This window comes from Ambystoma mexicanum, chromosome 14, assembly GCF_040938575.1.
Source record: "Ambystoma mexicanum isolate Mex_15411 chromosome 14, UKY_AmexF1_1, whole genome shotgun sequence".
Lineage (NCBI taxonomy): Eukaryota > Metazoa > Chordata > Amphibia > Caudata > Ambystomatidae > Ambystoma > Ambystoma mexicanum.
In genome coordinates this window covers 155,977,755-156,001,132 of record NC_090940.1, presented here as the reverse complement: position 1 = coordinate 156,001,132, position 23,378 = coordinate 155,977,755, and the positions used below count along the sequence as shown (strand labels likewise).

The 23,378-nt window shown below is 46.6% G+C and overlaps 1 protein-coding gene across 1 annotated transcript in view; it reads left to right on the top strand.

Annotated features, from left to right (window-relative positions):
• Positions 1–23,378, top strand: part of LTK (leukocyte receptor tyrosine kinase) — a 621,554-nt gene that overhangs the window by 518,343 nt on the left and 79,833 nt on the right. Inside the window, exons 16-18 of the mRNA XM_069638785.1 lie at positions 6,753–6,935; positions 9,313–9,411; positions 17,420–17,572. Of these exons, the coding sequence (XP_069494886.1) occupies positions 6,753–6,935; positions 9,313–9,411; positions 17,420–17,572 (435 nt within the window). The remainder of the gene's footprint in view (positions 1–6,752; positions 6,936–9,312; positions 9,412–17,419; positions 17,573–23,378) is intronic.

The following is a 23,378-nucleotide window of genomic DNA, read 5'->3' as shown; positions in this document are numbered from 1 at the left end:
GTATCCTGTCCTGTCTATAGATATAATTCCCAAAAGATGTTTCTGCATTGGGGGTTGGGCATGCTCATACTGAGACCCAGCCCCTCCTCATCTAACGTTCTTCAGAAACAAGAAGAAAAAGAACCCTTGTACCCCATTTGAGTGATTGATGTTGCAGCCATTTCATACTAGCATCCATAAACTAAAGCTGTCCAAGTGTGTGTGTATGGTTTATGGTTACAAACATTTTAATGTTGGGGTGAGTGTTGTGAACAGTGATGTGAGCACCAAGCCATGCATTTGTTATGAATTTAGAGATTCACACACACAATCCTTTTATTACAGACTTGCCTATCTAATATACAGATCTCTGATCACTGTTCTAGTCCTGAAAGGCACTGTGATTTAAAGCAAAGCAAACAGGAACCCTCGCTGGTGCTATTTGTCCCCTTTCCCACTCTCATAGATGTATTTTGAAAGAGTAGAATAAGAGTGTACCAGACTGTCCATCTTGGAATTATAACCTTCCATCAGAAAATAAATCATATGGTTAGTCTAGTATTGCCCCTTGCGAAATACAAGTGAGGCGGTACGAACAGGGCCAGTGGTCAGTGGGCCCTCAGACCCCAGTAGGTTGGTCACATCACAGTGTGCCAATATGGATAGTTTGAAACTGCATCCAGGCAAGGCATTTGACAGGTGACAGAAAATATGTTTACTTGGGCAGCAACAGCTGTGTTTTCACATTAGAATCCTAATTCTTCTGTCATTACAATGTAATGAAACCAGCTTCATTTATATAGCAATTATTTATTGACATTGAGGAAGGTTTTTGGCGCAAGACAAATAGGTGTAGTTTGGGAATGACGTGTGCCAGTCGGGGGGAGGGGCACAGTCTGGTGTTTTTTTCTGGGCACCAAGTTGGCTAGAAACTGCCAACTACCCTGATGGGCATGGTGCAGATTAGTGATGTGGATGGTTCAGAGCAGTGGAGGGGGAAGGTAGAGCACTGAGAGGTACTGAAGCACAACTATTTACAGTAAAAGCTTTCTTATCCGGCACCCTGGGGGAATCAGTACTGGCCAGATAAAGTATTCTGGACAGAGGCAGGACACACACCTAACACAAAGCATCATGGACCTCTACTCTGTTTACCAGCACTCTACCAACAGAACGTGCTGATAAGCTAGCACTGGCTTGATAAGCTGGCAAGCATGCTACCACATCAGCATAATATGCTAACAAGCATTCCACACATCAGCCTTATATAATGGCAAGCATGCTATGCCTCAGCATGAAATGATAACAAGCATGCTACCACATCAGCATGATATGCTAACACGCATTCCACACATCACCTTTATATGATGACAACAAAGTTAGCTATGTCTCAGCATGATAAGCTGACAGACATGCTACCACATCAGCAGGCTGGCAAGCATGCCATGCATCCGCTTGAAATTATGAAAAGCATGCTATGCTATGCTATGTATCAGCATGATAATCTGACAGGCATGCTACCGCATCAGCAATATGTGGTGACAAGCATGCTTCACACCAGTTTGAAATGCTGAGAAGCATGCTATCACATTGGCATAATTGGTTGACAGGCATGCTACCACTTCAGTATAAGCTGACAAATATGTGACTACATCAGCAATATATGCGGACAGGCATGCCACGCATCAGCTTCATATGCTGTCAAGCGTGTTACTACATCAGTAATACATGCTGCAAGCATGCTATGCATTAGCTTGATATGCTGACAAGTATGCTACAAAGCAGCTTGATATGCTGACACGCATGTTACATCAGCAATATATGCTGACAAGCATGCTGTGCATCAGCTTGATATGCTGACAAGCATGTTATGCGTCAGCAGGATAAGCTGACAGGCATGCTACCACACCAGCAATATATGCTGACAAGCATGCTACACATCAGCTTGATATGCTGACAAGTATGCTACAAAGCAGCTTGATATGCTGACACGCATGTTACATCAGCAATATATGCTGACAAGCATGCTACGCATCAGCTTGATATGCTGACTAGTATGCTACACAGCAGCTTGATATGCTGACAAGCGTGTTACTACATCAGTAATATATTCTGACAACAAGTATGCGAGACATCAGCTTGATATGTTGACAAGCATGTTATGCGTTAGCAGGATAAGCTAACAGGCATGCTACCACACCAGCAATACCAGCTTAAAATGCTAACAAACATGTCACCACCAGCCCTACAGCTAAGGTGCATATGAGGGCTTTTTACACAGTAAAATATTGTAAATATGCCACATTCTATTTTTGAACCATTACCATTTACGCAGGCTGGCCACAGTACTTTTTGGTGAATTCCCCTATTCTTTCTTTCCAGTAGATGGCGCTGGAGCACATCTTTAGCAAATGCTAGCTTTGTGTGAAGACTGCTCTGCCATTGAGTTGAAAGCGATTCCTCCATCTTCAGTGATAGAATCAGAACCTTTAACCAGATCCCTAAGTGTGACCCTAGCAAACACATTCATGGCCCTGCAGAACTGCACAGTACAATTAGTCACACAATCCTGTGCATTTATTTACAGCTGGCTTTACCCGTGCTGTAAATCTCCTCAAAGGTCGGCCAATTACAAAGAGTCAGACCTGGCAGGCCTCACAAGTGGAATCTGCAAAGCGTCCAGGTGATGCAGACGCTTGAACATCAGTAACAGGTGGATTCAGCCACTGTGTGACGGTTTCTCCCTGAGCTCGCATGGACAGCAACACAGCCCCTCGTCCTTCCTATAGGAAGAGCCAACCTTCCATTAACGTTGTGTGAGCAGGTAACTGTTAAACATAGGCACTTCAACCATTGGGCTGGTTTACTTTAATGTGGATTACGTGAAATGCTTTGTGACAACAGACCTCTTTGGCTCAGTGCAAAAGAATAGAATGCTTACTACACTTGGTGGGTGCAAGTATTCATCTGGGCTCTGAGCTGTCGATGCTTTCCTTGTCTGAGAAAACACTTGGGAGCCCCTATCACTCACAAACAGAAGGGGTACATAACTAACAAAACAGACCATTTCTGAATGGGATTAACAGAACAGTTAATCCGAATATCTATTAAAATGGAGGTGGATAACATTGCATTCTAATTAAGCCAGTAATTGCCCCACGGCAAGGGGCTTATTGCTATTAGGACCCCGGCCCGCAGCACCATAGGCTGACAAGTATGCTACTCATTAGCATGATTTACTGACAGGCATACTACCACATCGGCACTATATGCTGACAAGCATGCTACGCATCAGCATGATTACTGACAGGCATACTACCACATCAGCACTATATGCTGACAAGCATGCTACGCATCCGCATGATTTACTGACAGGCATACTACCACATCAGCACTATATGCTGACAAGCATGCTACGCATCAGCATGATTACTGACAGGCATACTACCACATCAGCACTATATACTGACAAGCATGCTATGCATCCATATGATTTACTGACAGGCATACTACCACATCGGCACTATATGCTGACAAGCATTTAACACATCAGCACGATTTACTGACAGGCATACTACCACATCAGCATGATTTACTGACAGGGATACTACCACATCAGCATGATTTACTGACAGGGATACTACCACATCAGCACTATATTCTGACAAGCATGCTATGTATCAACATGATTTTCTGACAGGCATACTACCACATCAGCACTATGTGCTGACAAGCATGCTACACATCAGCATGAGTTACTGACAGGCATACTACCACATCAGCACTATATGCTGTCAAGCATGCTACGCATCTGCATGATTTACTGACAGACATACTACCACATCAGCACTATATGCTGACAAGCATGCTACGCATCAGCATGATTTACTGACAGGCATACTACCACATCAGCACTATATGATGACAGGAATACTACCACATCAGCACTATATGCTGACAAGCATGCTACGCATCTGCATGATTTACTGACAGGCATACTACCACATCAGCACTATATGCTGACAAGCATGCTATGCATCCACATAATTTATTGACAGGCATACTATCACATCCACACTATATGCTGACAAGGATGGTATGTCGCAGCATGATTACTGACAGGCATACTACCACATCAACACTGTATGCTGACAAGCATAGTATGCATCACGATGATTACTGACAGACATACTACCACATCAGCACTATATGCTGACAAGCATGTAACACATCAGCACGATCTACTGACAGGCATACTACCACATCAGCATGATATACTGACAGGCATACTACCATATCAGTACTGTATGCTGACAAGCATGCTACGCATCAGCATGATTACTGACAGGCATACTACCACATCAGCACTATATGCTAACAAGCATGCTACGCATCAGCATGATTACTGACAGGCATACTACCACATCAGCACTATATGCTGACAAGCATGCAACACATCAGCACGATTTACTGACAGGCATACTACCACATCAGCACTGTATGTTGACAAGCATGCTACGCATCAGCATGATTACTGACAGGCATACTACCACATCAGCACTTTATGCTGACAAGCATGCAACAGATCAGCACGATTTACTGACAGGCATACTACCACATCAGCACTGTATGTTGACAAGCATGTAAAACATCAGACGATTTACTAACAGCCATACTATCACATCAGCATGATTTACTGACAGGCATACTACCACATCAGCACTATATACTGACAAGCATGCAACACATCAGCACGATTTACTGACAGGCTTACTACCACATCAGCACTGTATGTTGACAAGCATGCAACACATCAGCACGATTTACTGACAGGCATACTACCACATCAGCACTGTATGTTGACAAGCATGCTACGCATCAGCATGATTACTGACAGGCATACTACCACATCAGCACTATATGCTGACAAGCATGCAACACATCAGCACGATTTACTGACAGGCATACTACCACATCAGCACTGTATGTTGACAAGCATGCAACACATCAGCACGATTTACTGACATGCATACTACCACATCAGCATGATATACTGACAGGCATACTACCATATCAGCATGATATACTGACAGGCATACTACCATATCAGTACTGTATGCTGACAAGCATGCTACGCATCAGCATGATTACTGACAGGCATACTACCACATCAGCACTATATGCTAACAAGCATGCTACGCATCAGCATGATTACTGACAGGCATACTACCACATCAGCACTATATGCTGACAAGCATGCAACACATCAGCACGATTTACTGACAGGCATACTACCACATCAGCACTGTATGTTGACAAGCATGCTACGCATCAGCATGATTACTGACAGGCATACTACCACATCAGCACTATATGCTGACAAGCATGCAACACATCAGCACGATTTACTGACAGGCATACTACCACATCAGCACTGTATGTTGACAAGCATGTAAAACATCAGACGATTTACTAACAGCCATACTATCACATCAGCATGATTTACTGACAGGCATACTACCACATCAGCACTATATACTGACAAGCATGCAACACATCAGCACGATTTACTGACAGGCTTACTACCACATCAGCACTGTATGTTGACAAGCATGCAACACATCAGCACGATTTACTGACATGCATACTACCACATCAGCATTATATGCTGAAAGTATTCTCTGCATCAGCATGATTACTGACAGGAATACTATCACATCAGCATGATAAGTTAACACAAATCTTCACAATTGCATTCATAAAGAAGGCAGTTCTATGTAAATATGCTTTGTGGTGGAAAATACACAAAAGGATAAGCATATGGTGCACCCAGTGCCACACAAGTTCACACCTTGAAGAATCCCTAGTATTATATGAATTCCTTCTTATCAGCGTATCTGCAGAGACCAGTTAATCAGATACTTTTAGGCTACACTCCAGCGTCAAGTGGGGGGCATTTAATAAAAGTATTTTTTGTCCAAATTAGGATCCTGGCAGACAAAATGTATAACATTTCGACAGAGTGGGAGAAGCCCTCCGAGTAGCCAAATGAAACTTATTTGTTCACCCAAAAGAGGATTTGACTCAAAGAAAGGGGCATTTTGCCGGGAAATGAAACCCGTTCTGCATGTGAAAGAAGACATTGGACTCATTGCTTCTTCCACATCTTGGAGAGTTGGTAAATGAAGAGTACTTTTTTTGGGAGCAGAGATTATGTTGGAAAATGTCGTTCCATTGTAGAACAAGGACTGTATCTGACCAGGGTATTGGAAGAGGTCACCCAAGCAGCATTTTAGGCAAGGAAGAAGATTTGATGTGAATTTAGAAGCATTTTGGGGTGAAGACAAACATTTTGGACGGAAATAAAAATGAATTTTCCACAAAAAGGAGTTTCTTGTACTCAAACAGAAAGCCAGAAGAAAGGGGAGTGACTTCCCACCTGGAGCGCGCCATGTTACGGGCGGGGGGGTCAGGGGGGGGGGGTTAGTGGTTTTCACTGTGGTCAGAAGTGGAGCTGAATCCTGCAAAGAGAAAATGGTCTGGAAGAACACATTTGGAAATGTGGATAAGGAATAATCTGAAATTCTTCCAAGTTAGCGATCGCTTGGCTAACAATATAAGGAAAGGGGCAGAATGTGGAAAAAAGGGAACCGGCTTCCCACTTTTTTAGTGCTTGTTTTCTAGAATAATTGGTAAACATAGGAATGGCCATAGAACTGAAATGAGAGGTTGCTATTAACTATGTTCCACGTGACTTCTTCCTCGCTTTGCAGGTGGTGGCGGTGGATGGAATGACAGCACCCTCCTACCCCGGTCTGGGAAGTCGCTCATGGAAGGGGCAGAGGGTGGTAAGGTTTGCCCCCAAGCATCAGCTAATCTGCATTGGACCACGTCGGGGGGATTTGGAGGCGGAGGGGGCGCCTGTACCTCTGGAGGTGGAGGTGGAGGGTATAAAGGTGAGCTTGATTTGAAGTATGCATCAAAAAGGGCACCTGATATTGGTCTCATTTACACCAAAGCCGCATTCTTTGAATTTGATCAGATACCGACCAAAGATCTTTAAACAGAAGGAAATGATTGAACTTGAAAAGATGTTCAAGGGGAAGTGCAACATGTATTATAATAAATTCATGCCGCTCTAGCGTGGCAATCAAGTCCTTGATGCACATCAACCGGATTGAGATGTTTCTTTATCGTCTATATAGAAAAGTATTTATCAGGACAGAAAGTGTACAAATGAAGTAACAGAATAGAGAGCGGGTGCATTATAATTGGCTTTTTATAACACGCTTAATACCCAGAGGTTTCTAAGTGCGGACTCGGGGATCGAACCAGTGTTGCTTCGCGTCTTCTTCCTTCCAAGGCAAGCGGGTTGCCCCTGAGCTATCCTCCCAACATCAAGCTCTGAAACTTAATTCCACCAAACCTTCTCCTGCCACATTTAAGATACGACTCTAGTGAATTGAAGCTTTCTATGGAAGCAGAGGTTATTTTAGTGTTTAAGAGTCTTGTGCACGAAATTCCAGATGAGAAAAGTACTTGGCCTAATTGTATTCCTATCATCAGCTGCAGAAATGCTGATCTTGTGGTTAGGTTTGCAAACCCGGTACCCGGTACAGCTGTACCGCTCCTCTGTGCCCCTCTGTATCCTACCCCCGGCATATATCTGTTCTGTTGTTACCTCTGTAAAGCGCTCCGTCGCTTCTCGAAGCTAGGTCTGCGCTTAATAAATACCTTAATAATAATAATCCAAATAATAAAAGCTTCCAAAAGCCATTCTAATGGCCCAGAACGTAGCTCTCATAATTATTCTGGACATCCTGGCCTATCCGGTGTATGACATTTTCAGCCTCAGAGGAACTGTGAATGCCGCTAGGTGTCCTCTGCTGTCATGCGCTCTCTCCAAATGCAGTGATTGGCTGCACGCCCACTCCAAACTGCCTTCCACCAATGGCATATGAGCATGGCACAGTGTTTCCATGTGTCCTAGATGGTTGTATACAAATTGTTCGTATTACAACTGTTCGAATGACAATTGACCTTTTCACGATTGACCGAATTGTGAAGGTCAATTGTAACATATATGTGGGGGGATACCCCCCGCAACCCCCCACCCAACCCAAACCCGCCCCAAACCCCTTATGGAGAGAGCAGCTGATCCAAAAAGAAATCCAATTTTCCAGCTGTCAGAAAAACCCACCGTCATTGCTGGTTGCAACCAAAGCCCTGAATTAACACTAAAGAAATGACTAAGTTCCATTCCAGTGTAAACTTTACAATAGTAGACATTAAACAAGTAAAGAAAGACAAACTTCTACAAGGGCAATTGACACAATTGTCCTTTCTATTATTAGTTCCTTCGCATTAGAAGAAAGGACCTGACAGCTAAATTCTTACTATTCTTTATTGAACACACACATGTTGGATGTGCAAGCTACAGGTTATTCCTTTCAAGTAGTGTCCCCACCAGCATCTCTTGGCCATAGACAAATAATTGATGCATGTGTGTGGCTGCTTTTGATTTGGGATGTGCTCAATTGCAAATGTCCCAAATGTGTTCATATTGAAATTGGATAGTGCAGCATCTTAGGGTGATCAGCATGTTTCCACTGTGTAAACACAGAGGACTGAGGGCGAGTTGTGAGCTATAAGAAAAACAAATAAATAAATAAATACCCTGTAGAGCTGTCAGGCTCACTGGGCCTCACTACGAGCTTGGAGGTGTGGTTAAAAAAAGGGGGCACTAAATCCACCATTGACATCACTTTTTTGGAGGCAATGGATTTACTGCTTTTACCATAAAACCGAATGCCGAGATTTGGTTGTAGAGCCGAGGAGTTAATCCCACCCCCACCATGTACCTGGAAGTAGGTCCTCTGCTTTACCTGGAAGGCATTGAGGAAATAGCACGGGCAGAGTTACATGAGGTTTAAACTGTGAAATCAAAAGCATGGATTAATTTATGAAAGTTTCCTTAAGACGGAAAAACTTACATTTCTGAAACCAGACGGTCCAAGTCCCCATGAGCCTGTACAGACAAGGGACATTTGGGAGTAGAAGATCCATCTTTCCTCCGCAACCGAGAATAGTCAGGCTAATGAGTGAGTCTCTCCTGGAGTCTAGTCAACATTTCCTGAGGAAAATAACTTTAACTCTTCAGTTAATCTTGAGATAAATTAGAAAATATTGGGTTCTCAATAGTTTTGAAGAGTGCATTATCACCCACTCACACTCTGTAGAGAATATGAAAACCATCAGGAGCACGTGCGCCCGCTTTACTTGTCCCTCATGGTGTTGGGCTTCTCTCCAAGACCTAATGACTGTGTTTTGCAGGTGGACATGCATCAGAATTTGATGACCTCACAACCGATGGAGAAGATGGCATCTCCTTCATGAGCCCAGCCGGGGAGATTTTTCTGCAGCCTCTGGCAGGTAAGACCTTTCTTCGTTCATTTCCCAACTTTCGCAAAAGGGGAAATTAATGCTATGAGTCATAGCAGAATATAAATAGACACTGCACCAAACCAAAACCATGTGCCTTTGCTTGGATCGTGCAACCTTGAAGACCGTAGAGTCTACTGTGGAGAGGGACGGCTGTACACCTCCAAGACCCAACCTTCTAAAAGGTGGTTGGTAAAAACAAGAAAAGGGTTCTTCTGACCATCTGATTTGGACAGATTTATTGATGTTCCACAGTTAAGTATTATTTTTATTTCGGCCAGGAACACAACTAGACACACACTAATCATGGGTTGGAAGATTTAGGGGGTATACAGTGTTTATAACGGAAACAAAGAACGAATAGCTTTTCAATGAAAAACAAATATCGAAAAAAACATGAATTTTTGGTAAAAGTATTTATGGGGGGCTAAGGGATTATAAAGGGTGGGGGGTTGTGAGGGGAATAATAAAGCTGGGGAAAGGGAGATGTTGGGGGGAAACTCCCCAAATTAAAAAAGGAGAAAAAAATCGACATGTTTTCAATATTTTTCTTTCGCTGAAATTGGAACCGATTAAGCGATCTCACACTCTAAGTATGGGGTGTAGTCCAGCAGAATTTCCTGATAATTGTGACACCTTTCGCAAGTTCTAGGACATTATGGCGTGACTATTAAGGAAAATGTGACCAAATGCTTCTTTGATATCACCGGCGCTCATCGAGGGTTGGTTGGAAACGGGGAACGGTGCTGTCATGTTGCCCTGCAAAGCTTCTGCTGGCGGAGTGCTGTACTCTAAGCAGCCTGTTTCTGTGCTGTTCATTGCACGGCTATGTTGCAGTCCAGTCTTCTAGGCCCTTGTTGACGAGGGCGCGTTCACATGGGGGGAAAGCATGTGTGGAACGTTTTTCGCTTCAAGGCCTACAAAGACTGCATGGGGTGAATGTCGAGTGTGACTGCGTGCATGAGGAGGGTGCGGATGGAGAGGAACAGTGAACGCCGGGTGTGGCGACATCCACACACACAGGATGGGGAAGGAACCCATGATGTGTGGGTAGTGAAATAAACAATGAAAGGCTTGTGGCTTTTTCGTCTTGTGGCATCGGTCAAGTGTAATATGTTGGGACGGGCAGGAGGACAGTATTCGACGTCCTCAAGATGCTCTTTAGACTGTGTGGGCAGAGTCTGGCAATGGCAGATAAATCAGTGTAGCAACCCTGGTAGTGCCAGTGTTCAGTAAGAAAAGGAGAAAGAACAGGCGCCACAAAGGTGAGATTAGATAATGAGGGAAACCCGGGCGGGCAAAGTACAGCTTGTGGTCAATAGGAAAAGGAGATGGAAGACCAATACAGTGGGGTGATACTAGAAGGGACCCCAAAGCAGACAACGTGCATTACGTGGCCAATAGGAGAAGCAGAAAGAAAAGGCAGCCCAGTGATGGTATAAGAGGAGAGAACCCAAGGCGGGCAAACTACAGTCTGTGGTCAACAGGAGAAGGAGAAAGAGGAGGCAGCACTGTGATGGGATAAGAGGAGAGGTCCCAAGGCAGTGAAAGTACAGTCTGTGGCCAATAGGAGAAGGAGAAAGTAGAGGCAGCCCAGTGGTGGGGTAAGAGAAGGGGACCCAAGGCAGGCAAAGTACAGTCTGTGGCCAATAGGAGAAGGAGAAAGTAGAGGCAGTCCAGTGGTGGGGTAAGAAAAGGGGACCCAAGGCAGGCAAAGTACAGTCTGTGGTCAACAGGAAAAGGACAAAGAGGAGGCAGCACTGTGATGGGATAAGAGGAGAGGTCTCAAGGCAGTGAAAGTACAGTCTTTGGCCAGTAGGAGAAGGAGAAAGTAGAGGCAGTCCAGTGGTGGGATAAGAGAAGGGGACCCAAGGCAGGAAAAGTACAGTCTGTGGCCAATAGGAGAAGGAGAAAGAAGAGGCAGTCCAGTGGTGGGGTAAGAAAAGGGGACCCAAGGCAGGAAAAGTACAGTCTGTGGCCAATAGGAGAAGGAGAAAGTAGAGGCAGTCCAGTGGTGGGATAAGAGAAGGGGACCCAAGGCAGGAAAAGTACAGTCTGTGGCCAATAGGAGAAGGAGAAAGTAGAGGCAGTCCAGTGGTGGGGTAAGAGAAGGGGACCCAAGGCAGGAAAAGTACAGTCTGTGGCCAATAGGAGAAGGAGAAAGTAGAGGCAGTCCAGTGGTGGGATAAGAGAAGGGGACCCAAGGCAGGAAAAGTACAGTCTGTGGCCAATAGGAGAAGGAGAAAGTAGAGGCAGTCCAGTGGTGGGGTAAGAGAAGGGGACCCAAGGCAGGAAAAGTACAGTCTGTGGCCAATAGGAGAAGGAGAAAGTAGAGGCAGTCCAGTGGTAGGGTAAGAGAAGGGGACCCAAGGCAGGAAAAGTACAGTCTGTGGCCAATAGGAGAAGGAGAAAGAAGAGGCAGTCCAGTGGTGGGGTAAGAAAAGGGGACCCAAGGCAGGAAAAGTACAGTCTGTGGCCAATAGGAGAAGGAGAAAGTAGAGGCAGTCCAGTGGTGGGATAAGAGAAGGGGACCCAAGGCAGGAAAAGTACAGTCTGTGGCCAATAGGAGAAGGAGAAAGAAGAGGCAGTCCAGTGGTGGGGTAAGAAAAGGGGACCCAAGGCAGGAAAAGTACAGTCTGTGGCCAATAGGAGAAGGAGAAAGTAGAGGCAGTCCAGTGGTGGGATAAGAGAAGTGGACCCAAGGCAGGAAAAGTACAGTCTGTGGCCAATAGGAGAAGGAAAAAGTAGAGGCAGTCCAGTGGTGGGATAAGAGAAGGGGACCCAAGGCAGGAAAAGTACAGTCTGTGGCCAATAGGAGAAGGAGAAAGTAGAGGCAGTCCAGTGGTGGGGTAAGAGAAGGGGACCCAAGGCAGGAAAAGTACAGTCTGTGGCCAATGGGAGAAGGAGAAAGTAGAGGCAGTCCAGTGGTGGGGTAAGAGAAGGGGACCCAAGGCAGGCAAAGTACAGTCTGTGGCCAATAGGAGAAGGAAAAAGTAGAGGCAGTCCAGTGGTGGGGTAAGAGAAGGGGACCCAAGGCAGTGAAAGTACAGTCTGTGGCCAATAGGAGAAGGAGAAAGTAGAGGCAGTCCAGTGGTGGGATAAGAGAAGGGGACCCAAGGCAGGCAAAGTACAGTCTGTGGCCAATAGGAGAAGGAGAAAGTAGAGGCAGTCCAGTGGTGGGGTAAGAGAAGGGGACCCAAGGCAGTGAAAGTACAGTCTGTGGCCAATAGGAGAAGGAGAAAGTAGAGGCAGTCCAGTGGTGGGGTAAGAGAAGGGGACCCAAGGCAGTGAAAGTACAGTCTGTGGCCAATAGGACAAGGAGAAAGTAGAGGCAGTCCAGTGGTGGGATAAGAGAAGGGGACCCAAGGCAGGAAAAGTACAGTCTGTGGCCAATAGGAGAAGGAGAAAGTAGAGGCAGTCCAGTGGTGGGGTAAGATAAGGGGACCCAAGGCAGTGAAAGTACAGTCTGTGGCCAATAGGGCAAGGAGAAAGTAGAGGCAGTCCAGTGGTGGGATAAGAGAAGGGGACCCAAGGCAGGAAAAGTACAGTCTGTGGCCAATAGGAGAAGGAGAAAGAAGAGGCAGTCCAGTGGTGGGGTAAGAAAAGGGGACCCAAGGCCGGAAAAGTACAGTCTGTGGCCAATAGGAGAAGGAGAAAGTAGAGGCAGTCCAGTGGTGGGATAAGAGAAGTGGACCCAAGGCAGGAAAAGTACAGTCTGTGGCCAATAGGAGAAGGAGAAAGTAGAGGCAGTCCAGTGGTGGGGTAAGAGAAGGGGACCCAAGGCAGGAAAAGTACAGTCTGTGGCCAATAGGAGAAGGAGAAAGTAGAGGCAGTCCAGTGGTGGGGTAAGAGAAGGGAACCCAAGGCAGGCAAAGTACAGTCTGTGGCCAATAGGAGAAGGAGAAAGTAGAGGCAGTCCAGTGGTGGGGTAAGAGAAGGGGACCCAAGGCAGGAAAAGTACAGTTTGTGGCCAATAGGAGAAGGAGAAAGTAGAGGCAGTCCAGTGGTGGGGTAAGAGAAGGGGACCCAAGGCAGTGAAAGTACAGTCTGTGGCCAATAGGAGAAGGAGAAAGTAGAGGCAGTCCAGTGGTGGGGTAAGAGAAGGGGACCCAAGGCAGGAAAAGTACAGTCTGTGGCCAATAGGAGAAGGGGAAAGTAGAGGCAGTCCAGTGGTGGGGTAAGAGAAGGGGACCCAAGGCAGGCAAAGTACAGTCTGTGGCCAATAGGAGAAGGAGAAAGTAGAGGCAGTCCAGTGGTGGGGTAAGAGAAGGGGACCCAAGGCAGTGAAAGTACAGTCTGTGGCCAATAGGAGAAGGAGAAAGTAGAGGCAGTCCAGTGGTGGGGTAAGAGAAGGGGACCCAAGGCAGTGAAAGTACAGTCTGTGGCCAATAGGAGAAGGAGAAAGTAGAGGCAGTCCAGTGGTGGGATAAGAGAAGGGGACCCAAGGCAGGCAAAGTACAGTCTGTGGCCAATAGGAGAAGGAGAAAGTAGAGGCAGTCCAGTGGTGGGGTAAGAGAAGGGGACCCAAGGCAGTGAAAGTACAGTCTGTGGCCAATAGGAGAAGGAGAAAGTAGAGGCAGTCCAGTGGTGGGGTAAGAGAAGGGGACCCAAGGCAGTGAAAGTACAGTCTGTGGCCAATAGGACAAGGAGAAAGTAGAGGCAGTCCAGTGGTGGGATAAGAGAAGGGGACCCAAGGCAGGAAAAGTACAGTCTGTGGCCAATAGGAGAAGGAAAAAGAAGAGGCAGTCCAGTGGTGGGGTAAGAGAAGGGGACCCAAGGCAGTGAAAGTACAGTCTGTGGCCAATAGGAGAAGGAGAAAGTAGAGGCAGTCCAGTGGTGGGGTAAGAGAAGGGGACCCAAGGCAGGAAAAGTACAGTCTGTGGCCAATAGGAGAAGGAGAAAGTAGAGGCAGTCCAGTGGTGGGGTAAGAGAAGGGGACCCAAGGCAGGAAAAGTACAGTCTGTGGCCAATAGGAGAAGGAGAAAGTAGAGGCAGTCCAGTGGTGGGATAAGAGAAGGGGACCCAAGGCAGGCAAAGTACAGTCTGTGGCCAATAGGAGAAGGAGAAAGTAGAGGCAGTCCAGTGGTGGGGTAAGAGAAGGGGACCCAAGGCAGTGAAAGTACAGTCTGTGGCCAATAGGAGAAGGAGAAAGTAGAGGCAGTCCAGTGGTGGGATAAGAGAAGGGGACCCAAGGAAGGAAAAGTACAGTCTGTGGCCAATAGGAGAAGGAAAAAGAAGAGGCAGTCCAGTGGTGGGGTAAGAGAAGGGGACCCAAGGCAGTGAAAGTACAGTCTGTGGCCAATAGGAGAAGGAGAAAGTAGAGGCAGTCCAGTGGTGGGGTAAGAGAAGGGGACCCAAGGCAGGAAAAGTACAGTCTGTGGCCAATAGGAGAAGGAGAAAGTAGAGGCAGTCCAGTGGTGGGGTAAGAGAAGGGGACCCAAGGCAGGAAAAGTACAGTCTGTGGCCAATAGGAGAAGGAGAAAGTAGAGGCAGTCCAGTGGTGGGATAAGAGAAGGGGACCCAAGGCAGGCAAAGTACAGTCTGTGGTCAATAGGAGAAGGAGAAAGCAGAGGCAGTCCAGTGGTGGGGTAAGAGAAGGGGACCCAAGGCAGGAAGAGTACAGTCTGTGGCCAATAGGAGAAGGAGAAAGCAGAGGCAGTCCAGTGGTGGGATAAGAGAAGTGGACCCAAGGCAGGAAAAGTACAGTCTGTGGCCAATAGGAGAAGGAAAAAGCAGAGGCAGTCCAGTGGTGGGATAAGAGAAGGGGACCCAAGGCAGGAAAAGTACAGTCTGTGGCCAATAGGAGAAGGAGAAAGTAGAGGCAGTCCAGTGGTGGGGTAAGAGAAGGGGACCCAAGGCAGGAAAAGTACAGTCTGTGGCCAATAGGAGAAGGAGAAAGTAGAGGCAGTCCAGTGGTGGGGTAAGAGAAGGGGACCCAAGGCAGGCAAAGTACAGTCTGTGGCCAATAGGAGAAGGAGAAAGTAGAGGCAGTCCAGTGGTGGGGTAAGAGAAGGGGACCCAAGGCAGGAAAAGTACAGTCTGTGGCCAATAGGAGAAGGGGAAAGTAGAGGCAGTTCAGTGGTGGGGTAAGAGAAGGGGACCCAAGGCAGTGAAAGTACAGTCTGTGGCCAATAGGAGAAGGAGAAAGTAGAGGGAGTCCAGTGGTGGGGTAAGAGAAGGGGACCCAAGGCAGGAAAAGTACAGTCTGTGGCCAATAGGAGAAGGAGAAAGTAGAGGCAGTCCAGTGGTGGGGTAAGAGAAGGGGACCCAAGGCAGGCAAAGTACAGTCTGTGGCCAATAGGAGAAGGAGAAAGTAGAGGCAGTCCAGTGGTGGGGTAAGAGAAGGGGACCCAAGGCAGGCAAAGTACAGTCTGTGGCCAATAGGAGAAGGAGAAAGTAGAGGCAGTCCAGTGGTGGGGTAAGAGAAGGGGACCCAAGGCAGGAAAAGTACAGTCTGTGGCCAATAGGAGAAGGAGAAAGTAGAGGCAGTCCAGTGGTGGGATAAGAGAAGGGGACCCAAGGCAGGCAAAGTACAGTCTGTGGCCAATAGGAGAAGGAGAAAGTAGAGGCAGTCCAGTGGTGGGGTAAGAGAAGGGGACCCAAGGCAGTGAAAGTACAGTCTGTGGCCAATAGGAGAAGGAGAAAGTAGAGGCAGTCCAGTGGTGGGATAAGAGAAGGGGACCCAAGGAAGGAAAAGTACAGTCTGTGGCCAATAGGAGAAGGAAAAAGAAGAGGCAGTCCAGTGGTGGGGTAAGAGAAGGGGACCCAAGGCAGTGAAAGTACAGTCTGTGGCCAATAGGAGAAGGAGAAAGTAGAGGCAGTCCAGTGGTGGGGTAAGAGAAGGGGACCCAAGGCAGGAAAAGTACAGTCTGTGGCCAATAGGAGAAGGAGAAAGTAGAGGCAGTCCAGTGGTGGGGTAAGAGAAGGGGACCCAAGGCAGGAAAAGTACAGTCTGTGGCCAATAGGAGAAGGAGAAAGTAGAGGCAGTCCAGTGGTGGGGTAAGAGAAGGGGACCCAAGGCAGGAAAAGTACAGTCTCTGGTCAATAGGAGAAGGAGAAAGCAGAGGCAGTCCAGTGGTGGGGTAAGAGAAGGGGACCCAAGGCAGTGGAAGTACAGTCTGTGGCCAATAGGAGAAGGAGAAAGCAGAGGCAGTCCAGTGGTGGGATAAGAGAAGGGAACCCAAGGCAGGCGGGGGTCGAAGGTAAAAAGACAACGAAGTGTCAGCAGTGAGAGAACAGAGAAGAAGAAGCCTGTTGTGCGCCAAGAAAAAGCAGGGGAAATAGGGGCAGGAGCTAGATGCTAGTAGACACAAATAGAAGTAGAAGAGGCATTAACCTCAGTAAGGGGGGGAGGGTAGAAAATGGGGCATTATCGGTGCTCTAGGCCAGGCCCGAGTGAGCAGCAAATGAGTAGAACAAGGAAGCAGAAATGCTGTATGTTTTTTATAATTAAGCCCCCAGATTACGTCACATGCTCCTTTGCAGTGCCGTTGTGGCCGAGCTGCTTTTTGCCATGCCAGCAGACACGCAAGAGTTGAACCATTCTGTTTCTGAATGCAGATGCTGATTGGCCGACCCTTCTCCTGGCTAAGTGGGGTTAGAGTGGGGCTGACTGTGACACCTTTCTTTCAAGACAAGCCATGGCAGGTTTTCTGTGCAGATGTTTTTGTCTAGACTAGGGTCTGCAAACTGCGGCTCTCCTGATGTTTTGCACTACGATTACCAAGATCCCTCACCTTTGACTAAGCTAGCTAGGAATTGTTGGAAATGGAGTCCAAAATATCTGTAGAGTCCAAGGTTGCAGTCTGCTGATCTAGACCCCGGCCCAATCTGTCGCCCGCCTAGGACATGTTCATGTTCCCTAAGCATTAAAGCTAAAAACTAGACAGTCCTGTTCCAGTCTGTAGGGTAGCTACGTTCATGACAGATGTGCACAGATGTTATCTATGGATGAGTGGGAAGGAGAGGAGACCCTTACGCACTCTCTTCTATTTTCCAGCCATGGAGAGCCATGGGGAGGTGCAGATCGAAGTGTTCTTGAACTGCAACCACTGTGTGTCTGGAAACTGCAAGCGGGACCCCCGAACCAAGCTCGTCACCTGCATCTGCAAAAGTGGAGAGCTGCTGGCCAGTGACAACATCAACTGCACAGGTACAGGGGGGGGGCTAAGGGGGCTGGTTTACCTGGGGGACCTTAATATGCCCAGGTCCTCTGTGATGTGTGTGGGATCACAAAGGCTCATGTATTCATTGGCTGCTTTCATTGGTATTGTTTGGAAGAAAATAAAAGCCCATTCACTTTGGTTTTGCACGCATGCACCAACACCCACCTTATCTTTGTCCCATCAGCACAACGCGATGCAAAGGGGATCCATGGTAGTCAGGAGCATGTTTTCATCTGTCCTGATGTTTCTGCTGACTGTGTAGAAGCTAAGACCCATTCGCCTTTACAATCCATACACTTAGGAATAAGTAACCAGGCCTTGAAGGAGCTCGAGTAACAAACACACATATAAAGCAAAGGTAAGGAAACTGCTGCAGGGCCCTCAACCAGTCATTTGCATCATGCTCGGACTGACCTATAGGGCAACAGGGCAATGCCCGAACCAAAAAATGCAAAATGCTAGCGTGGGCCAGTTTTTTGGGGTCAAAGTGGGCCATTTTTTTGGCCAATGTGGGCCAGTTTGATGAGTTACTTCACTATGCGACTAGTAGTTTTGACCAGTGTCGCTGAATACATATTCTTTAAATTCAAAATGTGCAACGCATTTTGTCAGAAAACTCCCCCCTGGGTACTGTTCAGTCTGTCACAAAAGGAATGAATTGTCATTTGCAACTGTGGGCCACTTTTTCTTTGGTGGCATGGCATGTTACTAACTTTTCTAGAGGCCCTACTTGGTCAAAATCACCTGATAGCCTTTCAGGCGTGACTGGCTGTCAACTGCCCTGTATGGTCTATAAATCCATTCCCTTCCCCGGAGCTCATTTGGCTGCCTGTGGTTTAATTGGCACACACGGCACATTCCTTTGCATATTTTGCTAAGCCATGCCATTGGATCCGCTTCCAAATTAAAACTGGCTTTATCCAGGGTTGTCCAACTCCGGGCCTCAAGGGCCAGAATCCTGATGGGTTTTCAGGATATCCCTCATTAATGTTCATGAGAGAAAATGTGCATACATTTAGAATCATTGTATGCAAATTTATCTCATGAATATTAATGAGGGGTAGCCTGAAACCCTGACATGGGTCCGACCTGCGAGGCCTGGAGTTGGGCAAATTTAACACATTATGCAAGGGACGTATATTAAAACTACTAACAATAACAAGACTATGCTTTGTGTGAGGAAGCACTCCTGCTCAGCACCTCATTTTTTAACCATTTAAGTGCTAAGAATGTGAAAGTCCAAGTCATTTGCTTTGTCTCTGAAATGCTAAAGACGGGACAGTTGATGCCATGTCCCTATTCAATGAGCCATCCAGCATTTCAGAGGCAATTCCCGTCGCACTGAAGTGATGAGATCAATGGCCCGGCGAGCTGACAAATGAATGCTGCAGGTCAGAAGGGTCATCGAGCAACTCCTGTGCAGCCAGGACTGTTGCCATTTCGAGATGGCAAACACACCAGACTACATTGCATCCTCCAATCATTATCGATATAATAGAGGTTTTGTAAATATTGCACCTCTTGCATGGTTTGGCACCAGGCAGCGGTTGGACTCAGCAGGATCTTGAAAGCCTATCCCTTTCTCTACACCTTGTTGAAACCTTGCCACTGACTTTTTCAAGTCTGTGAATATCACCTGTTCAAAGAGAAAAATGCAAACTTCACCCTATTTGAACAATAACGATACATTGAAATGAACCGTTCCCTGTCTTGTGAATGGAATGAGATTTTTTTGTTGTTGAAGTTATTCCATGGAGACTACTCTAAAGTCACCCTGGGAGGTTATTCACCTCATAGACATCCTTTCAAGAATACACAAAGGAAGTTGAAAATGGCTGCCTTGATGATGCAGGATATGGATCAAGCATACCGCTGACGCTGCCAATCTAGAGAGAAGGCTCAGCCGAGAAGGTAGCAGCAGCGGCAGCTGTCAGGCCTGGAGCAGCATAAAGGCCTTGAGAAAGATTCCTGGGAACGTTATTTTGAGCATTTAATCGATTTTAGCTCTGGAAGCCAGGACATGAATTAGAAACGTGCAACCATTTTTTTAACAGAAGTTTAACAGAAACCTGGAACCATATTGAAAACCGTTGCTCTTGCAAGAATCTTTGAAAACGTGTTCCTGCTCAGGAAGGAGTACAGTAGAAAAAAACATTCCTAATACATCACTCGCCTTAGCTAACACCCCTGAAAGCAGGGCAGTTTCTAGCCAAGTCTCCGCCCCCGCTCCCTCTCAGACCGGCACGTCACTCCCAAATTACGCCTCTGCGTCACCCGACAAAGCCCCTCCTCAATATCAATAAATCACTACTATACAAACGAAGCTGGTTTTATTGCATTGCAATTCACGTACTTTACAGAAGAAAACATACAGAGAAAAGCACCCAATAGAATTATAAACACAGGTTGGTTCAATCTTGACTATTTTCTCTAGGCTGTTTCTGGCCATACCCTGTGCCGTTTTCCTCTGTCTACGTCTTAGGTTTTGTTTTGATGCTTTGAGGTTCAATGCTACATCTCAAAGCGGGTGACGGCTTCGCTACGAAGAATAGAACCTCTGATTTCATGTGACGGCTTCGCTACGAAGAATAGAACCTCTGATTTCATCAACAATCAATGGTGACGAAGCTGTTCTAATAGAATTGCCGCCAGTGTCTAAGCTGGATCCATAAAATCGGAGATGAAGCTGTTCTAATAGAATTGCCGCCAGTGTCTAGGCTGGATCCATAAAATCGGTGACAAAGCTATCCTAATAGAATTGCCGCCAGTGTCTAGGCTGGATCCATAAAATCGGTGACAAAGCTATCCTAATAGAATTGCCGCCAGTGTCTAAGCTGGATCCATAAAATTGGTGACGAAGCTGTTCTGATAGAATTGCCGCCAGTGTCTAAACTGGATCCATAAAATCGGTGATGAAGCTGTTCTAAAATCCACCCTTCAAGTCACTGCCTGTTGATGGTTAGGGCATGCAAATTTGATCATACCACCTTCCTTTTGTTTAATTCTCACCGCTCCGCTTAATGATTCAATTTAAGCTGTGCTTTGTGACCTACAAGACATTTGTCCTATCTCAATCTGGGTAGGTACTTAGGAGGGAAACTACAGAACATATGACCGAAGCGTCCAGGCACAGTGGGCACTGGCCTTCCTGGAGGTTGGATATGCAAGCACTTTGCCACAACAATGTATTAGACCAAGCCTACTCTTCGGCTCTACTGCAATTAAGTCCCCCCCCCCCCAGTCTTATGCCTTTTGTGCCTTGTGCCTTCTTTTACCAAAGGATGTCAGGCTCATCTTTTTAAACATGTGTTTCCTTTATTTTCTTAGTGCTCTTTAAAATGTTTAGTCATGTCCATGGCATGCAGAACAGGGCAGATGGGGGCTTTTTATTCAATCTGAAAGATAATTTATTAGCAATTGTACTGTTTCTCTTTTCGGTTTTGATTGTCATTCTTTTGTGCTTGCACACCCAAATTCTGTATATTTAGTTGGTCGGTGTCAGGTGCAGCAGCCAGCGACATTAAATGAATGAAGGGCTTTAGGAAATATTTTAAAATACATAATCACTAAAAGGGTGCTTTCTGCTGATCCGACACAAACTAAATTGGCAACATGTGAATGTTCAGACACATCTTTTACTACTTTGAACTAGTTTGTGTGGTTGCCATTTACCCGAGTTATGAAGTCGCTCTCCTTTTCTTCCGCACAGCCACCAATCACGCACTGATGTTCATAGCCTTCTCACAAATATACATGGGTAACAACTTCCTTTTAGGGGTTCAAATAATTGTGGTTTGATATCACCTGACTTTAAATGCAATAAACTGGATAATATTGGTCACGTTTACCACTCTTGTGAAGGAACAATGTTAGGAAGGAAATGATGTCCATGCTCGTGTAGAGCCTACTCTCCCCGGCGCGTGGACTACTTCCTGCCATTCTGTTTTCAGCCATCTTGTTCTCATGCTCTAATGTCACTCGTGGCCTGGCGTGCGCTGCGTGCATGAAAATAAATGAGCACTGGAGTGCGCTTGGGCTGCCCAGCAACAGAAAAACAAGCAGCCGGGTGACTTAAGAAGCTAAGAGCTATCCGAACCAGACTGTGCGTTTGGTATCTGACTTAAGAACTGCATGGTTCTCCTGTGGCTATCACCACCCCTGGAGGGAGAACCGTCTCAAAAGTGGTCAGGGGGATAGTGGGGGGGATCATATACAAGGGGAAGAGGGAATGCTCTATGTAAAGGGCGGTGCGTTGGATTAGAACTCGTCTACTGTGTGGCAGAGCGGGTCTTCCTCTTAGAGGTGGTGCAGTAGAAGCCAGGAATGGTTATATGTCAACAGAACAAAGAACAAAGCACCCTTCCCAACTTTTCAAACAGCATACTAACTTGGCCATGAAACAAAAGCGGGTATTGTTAGTTTTTGCTATTAGATGCCACTTGCAACAACTATAAAGCCCAGACTATTACATTCGAGTGTGGATTCAAGTACAGATAGGAAGGAATGGCATATGACGAGGAGCACACGGGAATGACATTTGAGTAGGGACAAACAATGTACAGGTGTTGTTTGGTTATGAGCCCTCCCATTGCCTGCCCATGGCCATGCCAATCCCAATGGCTATTCCCACCCATTCCTGCCTCTGCCCGCCCAAAACTCCTCCTCATGCGAACTCTTGGAGCTCGGTCCCTTTAGATGCGTTGATGGTTGTTCATGCAGCGTGCTAACGTAAGGCTGTTAAAGTTCACTGGTTATTGCCATGTGGAAGTATCCTGGACCTCCTCACCCAACCGAGCTAGCACTTGGAGTCCGTGGCACTGGAGCGGCTCTGGCTCGGGGCGTCACTCGCACATCTCCATAGATCTGCGTCATCTTCCTGCCGACGGCTTCTACTTCCCAGTCCACCCCTGGTCTGGAAGAATGTATTCAACGACTTTTCACTGCAATGGGAAGTTACAAGTCTCCAAGAAAGTCAATGTTTCTGCAGGGGTAGAGGGTGTACGTACAGCCGGGCAGATATGGGCTTGAGTATGCAGTTTCTTGGCGCTGTCGAAGAGGCGCCCTTTCTCCTGTCAGCAAGTCAGTCTCTGACTGAAGCGAAAAGATGCAGGGATAAGCAGAGCGCCCAGGGTTGTAGCATTGACTGAAACATTGGATTCCGTTTGCCGACACCTGGGAAGGCGGACGCAAAGAGAGAAATGAGGCTGGCTTGTTTGCCAATATGGGATGCGAGACAAGGGATGACCGGCGTTACCAGACATTTTTAGTTTGGGCTATTAGGTTTAGCTTGCGACACCTATACGCCGAAACTATCGCATTGGAGTACAGATGGGGAGGAATGACACATGAGGAGGGACACAGAGACTGGAGGTGTTGTTAGGTTATGAGCCCACCTATTGCCTACCCATGTCCATGCTAATCCCTATGGCCATTGCCACCCATTCCTACCTCTGCCCACCCAAAACACCACCTCATGGGAACTCTTTGAGCTTGCTTTAATCAAGCCTTACCATCTGGCTTTGCATTCAAAGTGCCTGCCAGTGTTTCTTCAAAGCAGTCTTCTGAGAGTTAATGACTTAATTGGAGTTGTAAAAACGCTAATGATATAATAAAAATGTCTTAACAGGCATTCCTTCAGCCACTCGATATATAAACGCTCCACGTGGCCTTCACTGAAGTCCTGTCCCAACCAAGCATTGGCAAAGCCAGCATTTTTGGCTTGGGCATACGTTTTACGCTTTTGACAGGCACTGCTATTAGATGCCTAGCTACTCGCACCATTTGCTACCAACA